General features: G+C 46.1%; 1 protein-coding gene across 1 annotated transcript in view; it reads right to left on the reverse strand.

Moving 5' to 3' along the window:
• The window catches only part of MDGA2 (MAM domain containing glycosylphosphatidylinositol anchor 2), a 393582-nt gene that overhangs the window by 242801 nt on the left and 129635 nt on the right, over positions 1-21146 (reverse strand). The window contains exon 2 of the mRNA XM_040601984.1: positions 10065-10204. Within this exon, the coding sequence (XP_040457918.1) occupies positions 10065-10204 (140 nt within the window). The remainder of the gene's footprint in view (positions 1-10064; positions 10205-21146) is intronic.

A 21146-nucleotide genomic window follows, 5' to 3' on the forward strand; every position in this document is an offset into this window, starting at 1 on the left:
TATCTTCACCTTATTAGCGCGCACGCAAAGAAAGAATTAACATTTTCTGGCACTCCAGCCATTGAAATATAAAAAGCAGCATTTCAGAAAAACAAAACAAAAACCCCACGTGATAGCCTCTTTGATCAGCTGCAAGTGAAACATAAAAGGCTCCTCTGAGGTAAAGTGGATGCTACATTTTCTATTTTAATTGATAGGAATTCTTATTAACTGCTGATGTGGTCAAAGAACGCAATTTGTGGGGAGGGGGGTTACTTACACTGGAACAGCTGTTTTCCTATTGCATTCTGCATATCCTTATTACAGTAATTGTACTTGTTAGGCAAATTGATGATGATTTCATATGACACTCCTCAGTTCATGGGAAGACTTTACAAATGTTCAGTGAACACCTGACAAAATCCAGCCTGACTCATGACTAAATTAGCCTGCATTTTATGCTGAAAAAACCCTCATAAACGTTTGAGTCAATAAAGCCCACATTTAGCTATGAAGGGCATGTGTCTTCATTGTTTTTCAGCATTAAAAGTAATAAGCAATTAAACTTCACATGCCATTTTTGCTGTTGAGGCTATGAACAGTTTATTTGATGTTTTCTTCCTAAAGTACAGGCATCTGAACTCACACCTTCTGTAGAGCACTGCAGATACATTCAGTGCCCACTACAACCCTCCTCTGCTCTGTTTGACAAGTGAAATAAGTGTTAAATGTGAAAAAAGTCTGGGACAGAAATCACAGCACCCACAGCCAGGGACAGCACTGAAAGACAAGCCAGTAAGTCACTCCTGGAGTTACACCAGGCTTCTTGGGACTGAGACCCTTGTGTATCCCAGAACATCATAAACTGAGTGCATGACACACTCTAACCCATGTTGCTTTGTGTAAAGACCCCACAGACATGCTGGGACCCACCAAAAGCCTATTTACTTCTAGAAGTTTGGTTTACTTCTGCCACTCATATGAGTTGGGGGGGGGGGGGGTGGGGGGGTGGGGTGGGGATTCCAATAAGCAAGGAATGGTCTTACTCAACTTTTTGTTTCCTTCCCTGCTGTTGCTTCTGAATGCAAACTTAGAATACTGAGCAAAAGCTGCTCCTGACCTGGGCTACACTGACCTCTGGGTCTCAGCACCCTGGGTTTGCCCTGATAAGGGCAAATGTGCTAGTCCTTTATCTACCCATATGTTCTTCCTGTTGATCCTCCTCTCAAATTTGAAAGCTTTGCTCCTTTCTGCTTCTCCAGAAAGGCTCTGCATTTTTGGGGGGAACACAGACACCCCATCACACAGGAAGGTGCTGGCCAATGTCTCAGCAGGGGACTCATCCATCTCACCTAATTCTTACTATTAGGTTCAGCATGCTTGCTTTGGAAGGAAAAAAAACCAAAAAAACAATCCCAACAAATTAAATGCAAGGCACCATGAGGCTTTCCCCCGCTGTGCTATCACTGCTTTCCTGCCTTGCCTATTGCTTCTTTCAGCTGCCCATTCAAGCCCCATTGTACCACTCAGCACTATGTGATAATTAAAATCAACCAATTCCTTCTTCTACAGTATAAATCTGCAATACAAACCCTGTGCCACACACTGTGGACAACAGCTGCAACAACGCAGGTGCAAAATGGGTCAGCCCTGCTAACTCTGGCTGGACCCAATGTGGCTTGCCCAGGTCAGCCCAGGCACCTCTGGGGACTAAAGCACCGACCCTATGCTGAGAACATCTCCTGCCAGCCACCACCTCCGTTTCTGCAGGGCAGGCGCTGTGCCCAGCACCTCGCTACTCTGACCAAGCTGGCACACAGCGTGAGTCAGCTCAGCATCCCCGACGGTGCCCCCCCTGCCATGGGAGAACATCTGTGCCACTTGGACCACCCCCGCTGGCCACCCAAACTGCCAGCAGGCGGGCTGCAGGACCCCAGGGCCACACACATCCCAGAGGAGCAGCAGTCCTGGCTCTGCTCAGGGTGTGCAACCACCAAGCTTGGGAAGCAGAAGGGATCTCCTAGCAGGCTCTCAGCTGCAAGGGGACTAGCTACTTGTTGACAGAGTGGCCATCAGCACAGCACTCCACTCCTACAAGTGGAAAGAAAACAGCAAAACAGAGGCAGGGAGAAAATTCTGGGTCTTCCAAAAGCAGATCCTCCCATGCATTACTTCCTGGGAGAGCCAAGCTATCTGCCACTCTCTTCACACACAACCAACAATAAGTGCACATCTTAGCCCCTTGATTTCAAGGGGATAAAATAATATAGTCCGATAGCGCTGCAGAGGAGAAGGATGTCAGAAGGATGTGAGGAGGTGGAATCTGCTATGGTTCTGCAAAAAAAAGAAAAAGCCTCATTGTTCACAAGGGCATGTTGCAACCCCAAAATAGTCACAACCCCAGAGCTTGCTGAGGGCAGAGGGCACACACCTCTCAGATGGCTAGACTACATGTGTAGTCTCCTGGAGCTTGGTCAGGGCAGGGGGCCAAATGTGGGGACCACATCACCAGCATCGGCCCATGCTGGTGGGGACAGAGAACACTCCCACAGCTGGCCCCTTGCCAGCCTACAGCCACAGTGAAGCAACTGGACAAGGACTTGGGCATCACCCTCCCTCCACTCAGCATATTTTGCATCTCAGAACATTCATGACAGGATAACATCACCCAAGGTGTGACCGCACACAGAGGCGAAAGACACAGGGAAAAAAACACCCAGATAAAAAAAGCAAAAACAAAACAACAAAAAAAACCACAACCAAAAAACCAATGCAGGACAAACAAAGCCTTTGGCGGACAACCAGGAATACAACATCCCAGCCAGTCCCTGCTCTTTCAGAAGATGCTGCTTCCTCTATCCCCATGGTCCAAACAAGGTCGTCACCTTGGTGCAGCCACAGTCGTTGCTGCCATGGGCTGGATGCCCCCCCCCAGCACAGACTGGAGCTGCCAAGGGTAGGCTGCATCCCTCTGTAGGCTGTGCAGGAGAGCCTCACGAGTGCAAATAAAACGTCACCTATCAGCTACATAAAGCAGCAAATGACTGACTTGTGTCACAGGGATAAGTACATCCTTAGACATCTCTTGTTGAGCCGACAGGCGGGTACAGCACAACAGTTGGTTCCTGGGCTGGGGTCTGGAAAATGGATGGGTCTGAAGGGTGACACTGCAGCCCCTTGCCCTGATGGACAGGCAGCCAGCCCCAGCGATCCAACATGGACCACCAGAGACAGAGAAGGACTCGTCACGTAGCCCTCACCCCCAAACAGCAAGGGGCTTCACAGAATTTTGTTCAAAAATCCAAACCAACCTCTGGGCAAAATCCTGAAAGCAGTAATTTATGAAAAAAGGGCTGCATTTGCCCACCCACCATTAGCCTCACCTGAGTATGGATGTGGCATTTTAAAAACTTAATCAAGGAAAATTAGTTTCTATGGCAACTAATGGCACATTTAATAGATCAAGTGATGAGTGCTGTGTATAAGAATGCTGCAAATTATGAACAGCAGCGATATATCAAGTGCTACACAATCACTCCATGGGCTACAAGTAGACTTGCAATCATGTGTTGGGGTGCTCAGAGCTTTCTGTATAATTAGGAGTGAGGCTAAGTTTTGGGGAACAACAGTGTGCAAGTGTTTGTAATTCTCTTCCCTGGCAATAATTACTGTAGCCTTCCGTTATTCTCCCCGAAGGCCTTATTGACATCGATTAGACCCCAACACATTTTTGAACAAGTTTCAAACCAGTTTTCAGCTTGCGAGTGCAACCACCACTCTGAATACCTGGGGTTTCCCTACCTCTACCTGCCTGTAACTAACTGTAGGGAGAATTTTGTGGCACATGGTGGGAAGCCAGTAAGAGAAAATCTGAAGACACGTTTTCAAAGAGAGGCCCCTATAGAGCAGCATCATTTCAGCATGACTTGGAGCAGATCACAAAGAGGCACATGCAAGTCATCAGCCTGTTACAGAACTACATCAATTGATCGCAAAGTTAAAAGCAATGCCTGGAAAGACAAAAAGGCATAAACGTGCACTTTGGTAAAGCACGCAGGAGCACTGACATGAAAAAGAGAAAAAAAAAAAGGAAACATTCATTCCCTCTCCCAGACTTCCACTGGCAGCAGATATCTACTGTGGGCAGCCTCAAGTCATGCAGGGTGTCACGAGAAGCCTAAGGAGGCAGCAAATGGCCTGGCACCACAGCATGCACACCCACACCAGCCCCACTGGCTTCGTTTCCTTACAGACATCAGTGTCCCCTTAGGAGAGGAGCCCCATGAGCATCACTTTCTCTTTGCCTTTTCCAATCTGTGAAAGGAGGAGAAGAAAACACAGTTCCCACCTAGCGTGGTCTGATTCCCCACTGCTACAGTCCTCCTGCTACACTCCCTCATGCCAATGGGGATAATAACAACAATAATAATGAATATTGTAACACCAAACCATAGCAGGCCCGTGGCACAAGCAGAAGGGGCTTGCCCAGGGCAAGGTGAAAGCCCTCTCACGCAGAAAGGCACTCGCTCCAGGGGTCTCAAGCCCTGTCCTCTTCCCCACGGAGTTTTCAGAGCTAGCAGCACGCCCTGGCAGGCATTAATGTCTAGGCACACTTACACGTAAATGTGTCCTAGCTACAAAACCTGGATATTCAGGAGACACCTTGCAAACCAGAGGAGAAAGATAGATCTGCAGAGACTGTTTTTCCTCTCTTTATATCCCAGGGGAACTTTTAATGTGGTAGAAAGGAAAACCAGACAGACACTGTGCTGGTAACAACAGTCCTACAGCACAGGAGGCTGCGACAGAGCATCAGCAAGGTCTCCTCTCCTTGGCGATGGCCCATGGGATGCAGAAGGTTGAGGAGAAAGGTGCTTGGCGTGGCAGAGCATACAGAAGAGCCTTTGGAGACTCCCCGAGGACCATCTCTACTCTCTGAGCAGCGGTTTGAGGCTGACTCACAGGCACCTCTCAGCCAGAGTCACTGGGCATTTTTTAGGCTGACAGGAAGGCAATGACTGGACAAACATTAGACAAGAAGACCTGATGTCTTCTACAGCCAGCCAGAGGGCTCAGCTGGGTCCTCCTCTAGGCTCAGCTTCTTAAACTGACCCATCCTGTAGTGCTGGCATCTCCTCCAGCCCATCGCCAGGTCTGACACATGCCTACCTGCCACCTGGCTGAAGCCTTCAGAGGACTCAGAGGAGGAAACATCAGGAGATTTTCTTGGACTAACCATTAGATACTTGGCTTCCAAACTGTCTCTCAATAGCTGTGGAGACCTACTGTGAGCTTAGGAGAGCAGGTAAATGCAGCTAATTAGCCCCAAAACCAAGAAAAAAATTCTTTCTTGAGTGCATGATTTTAAAGAGATTTTAATTTTGTAGATGTAATTACCTGTAGCTCCGAACCCCAGCTATTCAGGCACTCAATTACCAAACTCAGCTTGCAAATGACGAGACAAACTTTCTGCTTTAACATTCAATGCTCTTAAATGCTGTTCCCAAAACTGAAGGCCTGCAGAAGGTACTTCCACAGTTTCGCTTTAAGGACACGAAATAAAACTCGTTACTCACGCTAGCCTTACATATTGAATGATCTTTTTACTTGAGCACTGCTGCCTGGCTTCCCTACTTCACTGAGCACGAACAGAAGCAAATGCTCCGTTACTGAAGCAGCACATTTGAGAAGACTGAAGCCCACACTTTACCTCTTGCCTCCATGCAGCGGGGACCACACATGTTTATGGGTGGAACCTGGCAACCTCTGCTTCACTGTAATACCATCACCTGCGATGGCCAAAGCAAAGGCAATTAGCAGAGAAACCAGGCAAGAGAACAGCACATGCAAAGAGCAACTTGCTGTTGGCATCCCTGCAGAGGTGCACCACTTCCCTGCTAACATCCTCACCCCCTGCATCAGCCACTGCCATCCTAGTGTGGCACTTCTGCTCCAAATACTTCCAGCAGCCTTTATTTATTTAGGAACTTAATTCCTAATAGTCCCTTGTCCAGTTGCTTGCTGAAGTGTAAGGAGTGGCACGGGACAGTGGTTGGCCAAGACCTGAGTTTACTGCAAGAAACAGGGGATGCACGTATATCCCAGGCTCACGCTTTAAAGAAGAATAATAAAACAGGCTATGGCAATTCATTAATCCAAATCACCTGGTAAAACCCTGTGTCCTGGTTTCAGCTGGGATGGAGTTAATTTTGCTCTGAGCAGCTGGAGCAGGCTGTGGTGTGGATATGGTGTGAGAGCAATGCTGACAGCACACGGAGGGTTTGGTTGTTGCTGGTGATGTCTGTACTAAGTCAAGGGGGTTTGGTTTCTCAGGCCCTGCCGGCGAGAGGGCTGGGGAGGCACAAGGAACTGGGAGGGGACAGAGCCAGGACAGCTGACCCGAACTAGCCAAAGGGTTATCCCTTTGTAAGGGGGATGAACATAGATGGGGGATTTTATAAATGCCTAGTCCAGGGTTGCTTACTTCTTACAGTGTTTAAAACAAAAGGGGTTTCTATGTATATCAATATAATGGAAAAAGTTTGAGAAACACATGTAAGTTGAAAAGTATTTGTAAAATAGATACATAATTATGTATTTTCTAAACTCACTTCCCAGGGTCTGATTTTGAAAATAATTTCAATACAATTTGCAAATATTGAAAATAATTTCAATACAATTTGCAAACTGAATATGATAACCTTCTGTGCAAAAATCAGTGAAAAATTGAAGTACTGAAAATACTGGCAATTACAACAAAATGTGGATGGAAGTCTCTTGCAGAAAAAGATAAAATAAAAATATATTTTCAACACTTTCATCTGCAAGAATAGGAAGCATCTTGCCAGATACTTCTTCTCAAACCCATCTCATATGAAGGCTGTCTGAACACGAGAACCCAACAGTAATATATTGTCCAGTTTCATATATAAATTCTGCACATATAAAAAAGGAAGACTTAAAAATAAATGCCTTATCTCCCCTTATGCCAGCCATTGCCTCTCGTCACAACAGAAACATACTGCAGACCTCCCCCTAAAGAACCAAGACCTTAAAGCAGAATGTATTCCACAAGCAAAATAAATAAAAATCTTGGGCTATCTGTATTTAAAATACCCAAGAGCAATTATTGGCAGGCAAGAGTAGTTCTCTGACAGCTGGAAAGGGTGAGCACCCGCTTGTGGATTTTACATCCACCCTGATCTCCTGCCTGACCTCAATCGCTGCTTTTCCCCAGCAGCCCCGCTGACAAAAGCAACACAAACACTGGTGAGATTCATGGCAGTCCTGTTAGAGAGAAACCAAATTTCACGGGAACCAGTCCAAGGGGCTGCAGCTCCCACAGCGCTGCATGCTGAAGTTTAAGTACAGCAATGCAAAAAGCTACGGTGTCTTAAGCCCCCGCCCCCACCCCCCTGTGGCCTTTTTTTTTTTTTTTTTTTTTTTTTTACTTTCTGGAGCACTAAAATTGAATGGAAATTTAATAAGAAGGTCATAAAAAGGCTAATGTTCAAACGCAGCCCTGCCAAGCCTCCTGTATTTCACTGCAGAATCACCCATCTGAGACTACCAAAACTATCCCCCTGCTCTCAGGCAATTAATCTGCAAAAAATATTGCGAGTCTCAGAGAGCTGTAACGTGAGAGAGAGAGAGAGCAGACCCAGGTGCTGCCTGACAAAGAAAATCTATAAACAGGTAAAACGAAGATAAATCAATTTTCCATCCTGAATCCCAGATGAGAAAATCGAGATTTTTATGAAAAAAGCAGCAGCATGGTTGCTTTCTTGTAAGACATTTTTGTTGAACAGCTTTGGGTTTTTTTTTGATTCAGCAGCATCATAAGCTTTGTTACTGCTTGAGACGGCGCCTTTCCTAACTGGTCCAAAGCCTTGCCTGACAGGTAACAGCCCCACTTGCTCTGAAGCTGCCTCTAAGGCAGGTTTGAGAGGGACCTTCGATTTCAGCTGCACAAACCTCGCAGGCTGCTGGTCAGCTTTGCTGGAGCAGATGGAGATGGTCCAAGAAACAAACATCTTCAAGGAAGCTCGCTGGAAGTGTCAGTCTACCTTTATCCTGCGCTTTTCTGCCTGCGCATGAACGTGCTATTTGCCTCCACCCAAACAGACAGCATGCCAAAAAAGGCTGCACATCCAGAGCCAGTTGCTTTGGATCTTAAAAAGAGGTTAAATAAGCCTGGAGAAGAAAAGTTTGGGAAGGCAGAATGAATCCAACGTCACTAACAGACACCAAGAGACATGGACTTGTTTCAGAGAGGCAGCCAGCCTGGGGCAGATCCCATCGCCCCCCGCTGAAGAGCACCTTCTGCCATAACAAACCCCCTAGCAAGCAGCAGCATGTCCTCAAGGTGGGACGTGCTCCCTTTCTGCTTTCATTAAAATGTTGTTAACAGCTTTCTGCGAACAAGGTATGTTATCCATGCAGGTCTCTCTTTCAGCTCTTCCAACCAGCAGCCGCCAGCATTTTCCCAGCATCTCCCCTGACAACGTTCGACAAGCCACCGATCCCCCATCGCATGAGCACCATCGGAGCAAAGAGGACAATCAGCAATGGGGGAGGGTACAATAGCAGGGCAATAAATACTTTTCATACCTTGTGAGGCACTGAATATTAAACTTCAGAGTACCAACCTGATTTTAAAACATCACTGTTCTTATGGGGTGTTATCAAAACAAATCAAATCCGGATACTTCACCCAGTCTGGGTTTTTTTAGACCCTTTTTATTGTTACTCTTCACCCGGCAAAGGTTAGATAGAGATCACTTAATCTAGCGACCATTTAATCTAAGAAAAATGGCTTACATGGCTTTAAACTGTGACTGCAGCTGGAAGAGTGCAACCATGTGCAGTTACAGTAGAGTTTTCTAAGAGATGGCCTGACCTACACCTTCCCTGGCACCAGCACAGGCTAAACTTCAACTCCTTTATTTTAAAATCTTCTCATTAAATTGGAAACCGCTATGGAATAAATGGCACATCTCTCTTTCCCGGAGGAACATCACTCATCTGCAGACTTGAGGTCTCCCAGTGAACCTCCCTTCCCCAGCTGCACTTCACAGCTCCCACCTGTCCCACATGATTGCAGGAGAGAGGTGACTCATTCACCACCTTGCAAAGAAAATCCTTACTAGGTATTGTAGCGTTCAAAATCACATACAAACGCATGCACTGTGAAACGTGGTAATCTCAGCTAATTGCAGGTGCATTCTCAGCTCTCGTACTCAGCTTGTTTACCAGCAGAGCAAGGTGAGGGGATACAGCAGAAGTGAAAGTGGCAATGTCCACATTAAGGGAACAGAGAGCGGGTTTGGTTCAAAGAGCAAAAGAAAAGGTGGAAATGGAAAAGCAGAGCAGATAGGGAATAAAGCATTACACCTGCACGGGTCTTAAGAGGCCCTGATCTAAAATAACCTTTTAATGGGGTACCCTGGGCAAAGGGGGAGTGGGACACACACACACACACCAGGGCAGCTGTAGCACAAGCTGACAAGACTCTTTGGCTTTGAATGGGATGCTATAAAATAGAGTTAAGGTCTTGAAAAAGGTAATTTATTTCTGTTTAACTTTTGTCTTCTATGGGGCTGCGGTGCTGAGGTTCCAATGACGTCCAAGACTCAGGCACACAGCAAGACTCCCCCGAGCTTTCCTGTGCCCCCTCTCCAGCTGTTCACTCTCGTGCTTACTGTCTACCTTCAGTCATCCCTGTCCTCATATTTGTTTTTCCTTTCCTTCTACCAGCTTTCACGGATCTCAAACACTCACATCAGGACCACATGTTAAAATCGGTTATAGACTTGGTGATTTTAATACCAAGTTCTAGCCAGTCATTCAAAAGAAGTTAAAAACTTTCCTGCTGTTGTTTCTTCTGCAACTTGGTAATACAAACCATCAGCCTGGGCAAATCCCCCATCTCCAGGTCCTGTCGCATTGATTTCTACTTCCTACCACCCTGCACCATTCTAGACCTTAGTGGAAGATGAAAACAGCTTGCACAGGCTCAGAGACAGAGCTGAGGAAAGGTGCGGTGACCAGAGGCAGGCTGCCACCGGGCACAGCGGGGGGCTCACCTGTGGCCGAGGATGGCCGGTGACCAGGCAGGTCAGCTCCAGCGTCTCACCCTCACGGATGGTGTAGACCCTCTCCGAGTAGCGCTCCTCCTCGATGTTGCACGCCAAGCCCGAGTGCACGATCCGCACGGTGGGGGGGGCTGCAAGACCCAGAGAGAGAAACCAGGTGAGCATCATTGCCTGCACCCCGGGGCTTGCTCAGAGCCATTTCCACTGCAGCAGCATGGGACCCCTGCCTCCCCCTAACTGGGAGGACCGAGGCTGGAGCTGAGCATTTACACTGTGGAAAAAACTCTTTTGCTTACTCAGCACACACGTATTCGGCAGCAGAAGAGGTTCCCACGGTATTTATGAATACCTAGCAATCCCCTGAATGAAACCTTCACAGACTCATTTACATTCCAGTTATTTTTGTTTCAAATTCCAAATGAACTCTGCATTATTGCTCTTTTTTTATTATATATCTCTCTAAATGTATTATCACACTCATAATGTTAATGAGAAGCCTTAATTAAACCACTAAAATTAAGCAGAAGAAAGAGAGGGACTGATGCTGCTTCCTTTCAAAGTTGATACCAAAAATCCCGTTGCTGTCAGAGGGATCAGGCTTTGCGGTGGAGGTTAAGTTCAAGCAGAACCTTTACTTTAATTTTCTTGTCTATGCAACCTGAACTCGGGAAGTTACCCTGTTTTACATGTAGTACCTGTAGGAAAACGGCAATGTCGTTGCTAATACAGCAGGTAAAAATTACAACCCTGTTTTGGCAAGTTTCCAGAGCACATTCCTGGTGCTAGGATTTTCTTTATTTCTGAACCGTGAAATTCACAAGTACTAAAACTTCCAGAGCGCGGATCGATAGGATAAGAAAGTTGAGTTACATTCCTACTACCAAATAAAGTAACATAAACTACACAGCAGAAGAGATAAAATTTAATTCTAGTGAGTTTTAAAGACCCAGTAGTTTGCCCTCTGCTTGTCACTGGGCTGCTCCCGTTCGGTAGAAGTGGCTACACCGTGAAGTCCTAACTGAAGTCTTCAATCACAACGAGCAAGCAGGACAATTGCTGCTGAGACCAACAAGACCTGAAGCCTCCTGGACCTGTTTCCTGTGGGCAAGAGCCCCGCGCTGCTGCGATAACATCCATGTGTTCTCCCCAAAACCCTTGCAACAGCTGTACTCCCCCTCCCCAAAAATGCAGCTCTGTTTTCAGGGCTCTGGGCTGCACATCACCTCTTCTGGCACCAGTCTACTGGTTCTTCGACCAACTTGCAATTGCTCAGCTAACATCCACATCACGCGCACATGGGATTCCTGAGGTGCATCGCTCTGCCCCCCCACCATCACTATGCCCTTACTGGTCCAACCTGCGCATGGCCCCCAGTTGACACTGCTCATTCTGTTATCAACTGCTGCACAACACCTACAAGTCATACCAGCCTGGTAATAATTCAGATTTCTAACCTTTGATCTCCAGAGGCTGAAGAAAATGAGACTCAAGCAAAGGACCCTGAACATGACAGTGTTAGGTCAACTAAATGAACAGGAAGAGAGTAATTATTTCAGGCTGTAATGACTAAGCCTGATATTCCCAGCTACCTTGCACTGCCCCCATCCATTTCAGCCTACTATATTTAGATCATTTTTCAATCTGCCTGTCTAGGTTAACCTCTTCAACAAGTGTTTAAGAAATGTGTCCTCAGCAAAGCCTCTCTGCAGAGCAACAGCACAGGCAGAAGAGCTCGTGCAGGGAAAGAAAGTTTCCTGTGTTACTGGTGTGCTCACAAGTCTAACGGTACGAGATGGCACGGGTCTGGAAGACCACTAGATCAGCATGGACAACAGCTCGGTGGAGCCACTCAAGACTAACAAGCGAGCACAAGAGCAAAAAGCCTTGCCACCCCACGCTGACAGCCTCGCATCGTGCAGGTGTGGCCCAGCAGCTAAAGGTCCAACAGCAGCAGAGCGCTCCAGCAAAGCTTCCAGCAAGTTCTGCCCCTTGAGCCACCAGGCACCGAGTTTCAAAGACCCCTCAGCTCACCCTCTCCACCCTTCTGCAGGCAGCCCCCGGCCAGCAAAGGGGAGTGCAGGTTAAAGACCAACGCATCCCTGCTCATGGCAATAGCCTGAAATAAAGCATTCTGGTTCCTCGAGAATCCGGTAACTGAGTGCGCTGGAGTGGCTGCTGGTGCCGGCGCCCGCGTGGGGCTGGTGGGGTCTGTGCTGGGAACAGCGCTGAGCACACAGGGCTGTTCCAGTCGCTGCTGAGCGGGGCTTGCACAGAGCCAAGGGCTTTGCTGCGCCTCACCCCACCCCACCAGCGAGCGGGCTGGGGGGCACCAGGAGCTGGCAGGGGACACGGCCGGGACAGCTGAGCCCGGCTGGCCCCAGGGACGGCCCCGACCGTACGGCGTCACGCTCAGCAGGTAAAGCTGGGGAAGCAGAAGGAAGGGGGGGCGCTGGCAGGGATGGCGTTTGTCTGCCCAAGCCCCCGCCACCGTGATGGAGCCCGGCTGCCCTGGGGATGGCTGAGCACCTGCCTGCCCTGGGCAGCGGTGGGTGAACTCCTGGGTTTGCTTTGCTGCTGTGCGCGGCTTCTGCTTTGCCTCTTAACGTGTCTTTGTCTCAGCCCGGGAGTTTTCTCACTTTGACCCTCGGGTTCTCTCCCCATCTCACTGTGGGGGGAGTGAGCGAGGGGCTGCGTAGGGCTGAGCTGCCGGCCGGGGTTAAACCCCAGCATGAGGCCAGAAAAAATTGCTCCCTAGCATCAGTTATTTCCAGGTACAACACAATGACTGCATACACACACGATGCTCAGCCCATAGTCACATTTAGTCAGACAAGTATATCCCTACACAGGAGCTGCCTCAGCTCTGCTTTCCCACTGCTCAGTAGAACTGTTCTGCAGCCTCAGCACACTCCCTGTGTGATTACACAGCTGTCGCTTTGCAAGGCTAAAGATGCTATTTACTGCTTAGAAGAAACAAATCAAACCTATCCATCTCTTTGTACCACAGATCCAGGCTGCTCTTCCCATGGAGCTCACTGTTTGTCCTGCATGGATAGAGATGTCCTTGCTTAGGAGTCAGCCCCACATGTCAAACTCTGACCTTAAAAAAATCTGTTAATTCTTTATTATTGTTATTATTTCTTAAACAGAATAGCAGCACTAATGCTTGTACTGTGGCTTTCCCTGTGCTAGGAGTGCTGCTCCACCTCCACACACCTGAAGAGTTCAATGTCCTGCGCCACGGAGTATCCTTCTTGTCCTGCCACGCACAGCTGCTGTACAGCATGGCTCTGGACCACGCCTGGGGCTTTTACGGTGTCCCACAAAACAAGTACAAAATACTGAAATGCTAAAGCAAGAACCACAGAGCAGAAAGGTAAAACAAGGTTCAGCATAGATCATAAGACTTCTTATAAAATTAGAAGAGTCAGCAACATTACGCCAACATCCTGCTGCTTTTTGAATCCGTATTGCATTAATATTACATTTTCATTCATATTATATTCATATAACTTCAAATTACATTTGAAGTGTCCTTTATTTCAGTCTCTAATGCCACTGCTCCATTTCCATTAGACTTGGGAAGGCAATACAGAAAAGAAAAAATAACCCCCTGTGTATTATTATGGCAGAAAAATATCTGCTTTAAGAGGAGATCAAACGAATAAAGGAAAATAAAAAATAATCTTACTTCTTTAAGTTTTAAAGTCTTATGGTTCAGAAGACGTTGCATAATTATGAAATGTCACCTCCCTGTCCACTGGAGGAATATTCATTACAGCTACTTTTGAAATATGCCTCCAAGGACTTAATACCAGACAAGACATTAAAGTAATATATACTTGGCATTTATTTTGTTTGTGGCATTTTAGAAGAATTTGTCTTGTGATTATACACAGTAAATATTGCATGAAAGAATCCATCACGGTGCTGTTCCTGGCAACATGCACACACAATGCAAGGGAAGCTAAGTGTCAGAGCAGGAGGGAAAGCCATAACAACAAAACCAAGCACAACACTGCCTAGCTTCTGCTGCAAAGAAGTTGTGTGGCGCCACGAGATTTCTTCTCTCGGATGAAAAATGGTGCCAGCCTGACCTTTCACCATGTCTCTTTATATATTGACGTTACATAGTTCCCCTTCATTGGCTGCTCTTTTCCAGCAATTTCAATTTATTTCCCTTATATGTCTCTTGCACGCACATGCACGCCTACACAAGTGATTTGCTTTCAACTTGCAACAAGTTCCCCAGACAGTACAGACCTGGCGGGGGGGGGGGGGGTGTAAGTTGCAACAACTTCTGTGAAATTGTAAAATAAGAAATTTCCAAAGCTGAATATGTATGCAGGTACCTATTATGAAGGTATGCACACTTAATAAAAAAAAAAAGACAAAGGACAAAGCAGATGCTGTGAAGAATGCTAGCTAACTTCAAAGGGAAATGTGCAGAATAAAAAAATTTCGAAAGCAGTGCAGGATTAAGTAGAAAAGAGTTTTTATCAAACCAGGCTGGTCAAACAGAAAAAGCAAACAAACAAGTGAGAGTTAGTACAGTGCTCAGAAAGGAGATGCTTCATGACTTACAATACATTTGTGGAGCTGTTGCAAATAAGAGACCCTGGACAACTGAAGTGCTCCAGTCTGCCTATTCAAAGTGCAGGTAATTGTCTTGACCTCAATCACAATGTTTACAATAATTGGTATTTTTCTAAGGAAAGCTCAACTGCTGTAATCTTATTAATAAATGACCATTTCAGTTCCTATTGCAAAATAAGTTTTAGTCTATGTGATTGCAATTGCACTGTTTCCTAACTGCTCAAAATGGAAGACATTCAGAATCTCAAAAGTATTTATTCACAATTTCTAGGTTAATCTCAAAAGTGTCTAGGGCATGAGATATTTGTTTGTGTCACTTTATGACACTGTCAAATTAAAAACAGACCAAAGCTTAAACGGATTTTTTATAAGAGGGTGTAACTTCCACAGAAAGCATCCTCAGCTTCTCAGTCTTCATAGAATCATAAAATCATTTAGGTTGGAAAAGAACTTTAAGATCATCGAGTCCAACCATTAATCCAGCACTGCAAATCCATACCTAAACCATGTCCCCCAGTGCCACATCTACACATCTTTTAAATACCTCCAGCGACAGCTGGAAGTTGAAGCCTTTCTCCTCCCCCTTTTCCACATGTCCCCAGCCACCTCTTCAGCTACGTATTAACCCATCCTGGATTTATATGCCTGGACTTGCATGCATCAGACAAAGAACAACAAAGAAAACAAACAAAACCTTCGCAGGAGTTTGGTCTCATGCTTCACCAGGAGGTCCCTGCCAGCTTCATCCAGCCCCCAGCAGCTCACTGCAATTAGCAGGAGGGCAGAGCAGCCATGCTCATCACATGTAACAGCGACCACTTCACTATCCCAAATTTTAAATAAGAAAGAAGTCCTCAAAAAAGACGAGGACCTCAGGTCACATTCATCTCTGAAGAGTTATCATGGCCTTTCCCCCACCCCTCTCTGAACCGGAGCGTACCTACCATTCCAGAACCAGATACCGACAGACAGAGATCATAAGCCATAGATCGTAAGTTTTTAATACTTGCTCAGCAGGAGGAACAATAAACAGCAGTGTAATGAGATGTAAGGAGGGGGGATATAAATCTATCTGCTCCTAGAAACAGCATTATTGCTCCCCTAACTCAATAGATACTCTGCCGATAAGCTTTGCAATGTCAAAATTAGGTCAGCCTGTGACAGTGGTGTTGGGAAGCGGCAGCGTGATTTAATTAGCTCGGTGCCTTCTTATGTTAGTGCTATCAATCAAGCAGGCTTCCTGAGCTCCAGAAACGCAGTTTCAGTCACAGAAGATGGGTGAATATTAAGCAATGTGGCAAAAATCAGCCCAGTCAAAGAGGAAAAGAAGCTGACTTCATCCTTCTCTTGCTGGTTTGGTGAGTAAGACCAGCTCAGGAGAAGAGAGTACACCACAGATGTTATCGTGTGCATAAAGTGAAAGTAGGTAGGAAATATTTAGTACTGATACATAGGAGCCTTTTAAACTGCGGACGTTCTCCTGCTATCACTTATCACTAAGGCTACTGAAAAGTAACATATAGCAATAACGCTATTAAAAAAAAAAAAGAGAGAGAGAACAAAGAAAGGAAGAAAAAAGAGAGAAATAATCTATTTAAGAGATTTAACCAACTGTAGTAATTTCAAAAATTTCCACAAGAAGACCTGTGCTTGCTCAGCAGCACTTTGCACATTATGGATTGAACCAGGAATGTCACAACTGATTTCAAGTGGCCCTTACTAGGGCAAGCCCCTTGTGCAGCTCAGCATCACGCAGCCTCTGGCTGAAGGTTTCCTGTATTAGCTACGTGGCATTTGTCTCGCTGGGATCCAAAATGAAGAATATAATCAATACCCTAAATATTTATTTAATAAAACCTAATTGTTTAACATTTCCCATTCCCTGCCTTCCCCCAAAGAACAGTACAGTTGGAAAGAAGAAAAAAAAAAAAATTCGGGCCAATAATAAATTTATTAACGGACTGAGCCTAACCTCCAGTTGGAAAAAGACATCACAAATCCCACGTTGCCTCCAGCATAAATACTCTAAACAATGCATTGATGAGAATTATTGCCATAGGGCAGTGCACTTCTCATGGCAATACCACTGAGATTCCTGATTACTTCATTTGCAATTAGCTGAATTAAGAGCTGATATGAGTATGGAAAAACTTAATTCTGAGAGTTGCAAACACATCTGCAATAACTTTAAATCTTCCCTTTCTAAAATATATATATACACATATATATGTATGTTATTCCCTCCTTGTTATGCTGCAGAACTGCATGAAATTCACTGGGGGCTTCACTCTTGCTAATTTGTTTTACATGGAAAGGCTCCTGATGCCAAGCAGCAGAGTATCACAACAGAAACAACAAGCAAAGGTGCCCACGTACATCCCCAGCTGATGCCCTGTCGTGGAGAGGCAGAGGCTGAGCATGCAGACGTACCCCACTCCAGCCCCAACACTGCTCCCCACAGCGGGAAGCCCAGGGCTGCAGCCATGGAAGGCAATCAGAAAAGGAGAAGCATTTTATTAATGACAAATACATTCCACATTTTCCAGCAGAATCATTATGGGTCATCTATTTCACCTATGTACCTCATTTTTAATTACATTTTCAGTAATCCTACAAGTTCCAGAAATCACAAAGATCTTATCATTGCTCAGATTAAAGGAAATAATTACAGAACCCAAGTTCTGACATTGTTGAGTTTAATCCTCTCACCATTGTTTTCCAACAAGGTCTTCACCAAACCTCTGTGTGTGTAAGTGGAACTTTTCACCAGCAAATAACTGCGGCCAGAGATCACAGAATTGTATCATAGAATCATGGAACGCTTTGGGTTGGAATGCACCGTAAAGACCACCCAGTCCCACCCTCCTTCCCCAGGCAGGGACACACACCCCCCACACCCCACCCCAAGCCCAGGCTGCCCCCAGCCCCATCCAGCCTGGCCTTGGGCACTGCCAGGGATGGGGCACCCACAGCTGCTCTGGGCAGCCTGGGCCAGCGCCTCACCGCCCTCACAGGGAAGAATTTCTTCCCAATATCTCATCTAAATTAGCCATTCCCCCTTGTCCTATTTCTACATGCCCTTTTAAAAAAGTCCCTCTCCATCTAATGGCATTTGGGAGGGACTGTAACACTGAGGTTCTCCATGCCTGGCAGCACCCCCAAAGCAGATGACTTCAGCCTCCAGTTAATTATGGATGCACAAATACAGAGCATCCTTTGCAAAAAGCTCTTTTCAGGTCAGTTTTCTATGAACTCAAAGAAATAGCTCCTAAAAGCACAGGAATTTGGTTTCTAGTTAGCCCTAACCATTCAACAACTCAATAATTATTTTACATCAGTGTTTTTCTGTCCTAAAACTTTTATTTTTGTTTAGCAGCACATAGCAGTTGGCAAGCAAAGAGCACTCTTCATTGAGGGACTGAAAAGACCCAAACCAGCCAGGGAAGACCCAGAGCAACCCTGTCGACATCTCAGTCTGTTCTCTGCTCAGTCTGCCAGGACAACCACCATGCCCACCCTGGTGGGAGAGCCCAGCTTTGAAAGACTTCTGTAAGATCCCAACCACCACATATTCCTGTACGTATGGGTGTAAGACAAGCTCCCTCTTCTATATGTGGAATTAACTGATGTTAGTGCATTTTTATTTCTTTTAAGGACTTTTGTGGATTGTCCTGGAATATCAGAGATACCATCACACAGCAGAGAAAACCCTTTTCCTAATGCATAAACATTTCTTTTATCGAGTCTGCCTCTTTCTACCTCAGCTGAGCTATCACAGAGACCTCACTGCAACACCATCCCTGCTGCTGTTTCCACAGGAGCAAAGGGCTACCACTGCAGCTGCCATTGCTGGGTCACAATCATGTGTCCCTGCCAAGGCAAAGAATTAAGAAACATTTCCTCTACGCTCTTGCAAGAATTTATCTCCAGGCTTACCTCTTGCTCTTTTTTTCACCCATCAAAAGGTCAGCTAATTGAATTCAAGGGGACAGACTGCTCTTCTCCATGGTGTAGGACTGCCAGCGTGCACATGTCTTGGTAAGATTCACAGGTTTGGGCTGCCAAGTTACTCTCCAAAAGGAACCTGAGGACAACATGGGTACCTCCACTTCAACTAGCACCACACATGGGACATACTCAGAGCAACAGTCTCTCTCTTGACCTTGGACATAAAAACTGAGCTGCTTGAGTCTCAGCACTGAGAAAACATCCCTCTGGTATGGGATTTCCTGACAGGGTTACTGAGAAGGAGGTTTTGGGGGTTTTTTTTTTGTTTCGTTTTGTTTTTAAACTGAGTCCTGGCTGCAAGTAAAAAGTCATAGACACATTGTCTTGTAAGTCTTGCTTCTGCTTGACACCCTTAAATTGGCAATTAAAGCTTAGCACAGTAGTCATGTTTTCTTACGCCACAGAATCAGTCAGGGTTGGAAGAAACCTCTGGAGATCATCTAGACCAATCACCTGCTAAAGCAGGTTCACCTAGAGCAAGTATTCCAAGTGTGTATTCCATACTTTCTGCACTAAAATAGTGGCCCCTGCAACTGGTACTTCTAAATTTCCCAGCCTCTTATTCCAGCATGCTCAGAGAATGACACTGTCATGATTTCTTGGTTAGTTCACAACATGCCAGGTTGATATATCCTCTGCACACAATAAATATGGCATCTTTCCAGGACGGCCCTGATCTGGGGGGAATTGTAAAGACAAGTGTAGAGGGAAACCTTCCCACACTACATCTTCCTCCCTGAACTGCTCTTTGAGGAGTTTGCAACCTACAGATTGCAGGCAGTGGGTTCAATGAATCTTCTAAAATAAGAAAAGAAATCATCTACAAGTGACGGGCTTAATTGAAGCAACACTTTGTTGTTCCTGGCATCACAAAACAGATGATGTTGCCAGACCTGTTTCAACAGTATTATAGTCTAACAGTAAACACATCTTACTTATTTGGCTGTTCTGAGCGTACAGTAATATATTGACTTTCCCCCACCTAAAATGGCAGAGGCACATGAAAATCAAACACATTAAAAACCACCTCTTCAAAACAAATCCTGAATTCTTAACCATTTCTCCCGTTTGCCCATTTTGACAAAACATCTTTCAGAAATGTATTTTTAACTCTGGTAACCCACTTAATGAGAAGCAGCACCAAGGAGATAGATTCAGCCCCTAAACTGCGCACACACACACGTATATATAATGCTACAGAAATTAGCCACAGGTCGCAAAACAACACGGGAAAGAACATGGCAAAGTTCGTGTCCCTCTTCAGAAACCTGAAGTTTCATTAAGTTGAGACTATGATGAATCACAGATGCAGGCAGGAGGGAATCCAGATACACAGCAGGAGCTCTAGGTGAGCCCCAGACCTCACGCAGGACCAAGAATGTTCAGAGTAGGCCAACTCTGGACCTTCTTCTTATGGTCCATGCAGTTTCCCCTGTCCCACCGTAACAATTGAAGCTACGTTTGCTGCTAGTAGAAGCTGGTAGTGAATTAGCTTGCCTGCACCTCCTGTGCCCCCTGCAGCCAAGCACAGCAGCAAATGAAACAAGATCCATTGAGAGTCACCCCGAGGTGCAGACACACCTGGACCTATTAATTTGATAACGCCACAATTTCACTACACCTTGCTCAAAGCCATGCTGAGGTCCACAGCACAGCACATCCATAATAGGGCACTTACTGATGAACCAACGGAGTGCAACCAAGCAGAACAAGGTTGGAGCCAGCATGAAATAAGAACATTAAAATGCCTTTCCCCAGACTCATGCTTTATGTTGTAATGCTGGGACATAGCGAACCAAAACCCATTGTCTGCTCCACAGATCCTGTGGGTACCTCCTGGATCCACGGTAGGGTCAGCTGGTTTAGGTGAAAAAGCTCCACTCCAGCTTCCCTGGAGCTACCTAAGCCATTGGAGCCCAGCCCACCACGGCTTGGAAGCACATCTTGGCAGTGTCCACACATGGAAGAGTGATATCCAACAACGTATGCCCAGCCAGGGCACCTCACCAAGAGGACCATATTTGTGTTCCACCACCTGCAGAGGGGCCATGGACATCTTATTAGGGTAAGGATGGAAATATTTTAATGGTGCAGAGCACTGCTTGAACTCAAAGAAATTGGACCATGCTTGCACGGGAGCTGCCAGGTGCCTGAACCACCAGCTGTAGGAGAAAAGACAGCCCAGAAGGGTTGTCTAAAAGGAATCATAGATCATTTAGGTTGGAAAACCCCCTGAAGATTATCAAGTCCAACCATTAACCTAACATTACTAAGTCCACCACAAAACCACATCCCTAAATGCCATGCTTATACACCTTTTGAACACCTCCAGGGCTGGTGACTCAACCACTTCCCTGGGCAGCCTGTTCCAGTGCTGAGCCCAACACTGCCTACAGAGAGCTTGAGGGCTACTCCCAGAGGTCCTCCTTCCCTTGCCAATGCAGGCACATGGAGTGGATGGGACTTGGG

This window comes from Falco naumanni, chromosome 7 (genome assembly GCF_017639655.2).
Source record: "Falco naumanni isolate bFalNau1 chromosome 7, bFalNau1.pat, whole genome shotgun sequence".
Lineage (NCBI taxonomy): Eukaryota > Metazoa > Chordata > Aves > Falconiformes > Falconidae > Falco > Falco naumanni.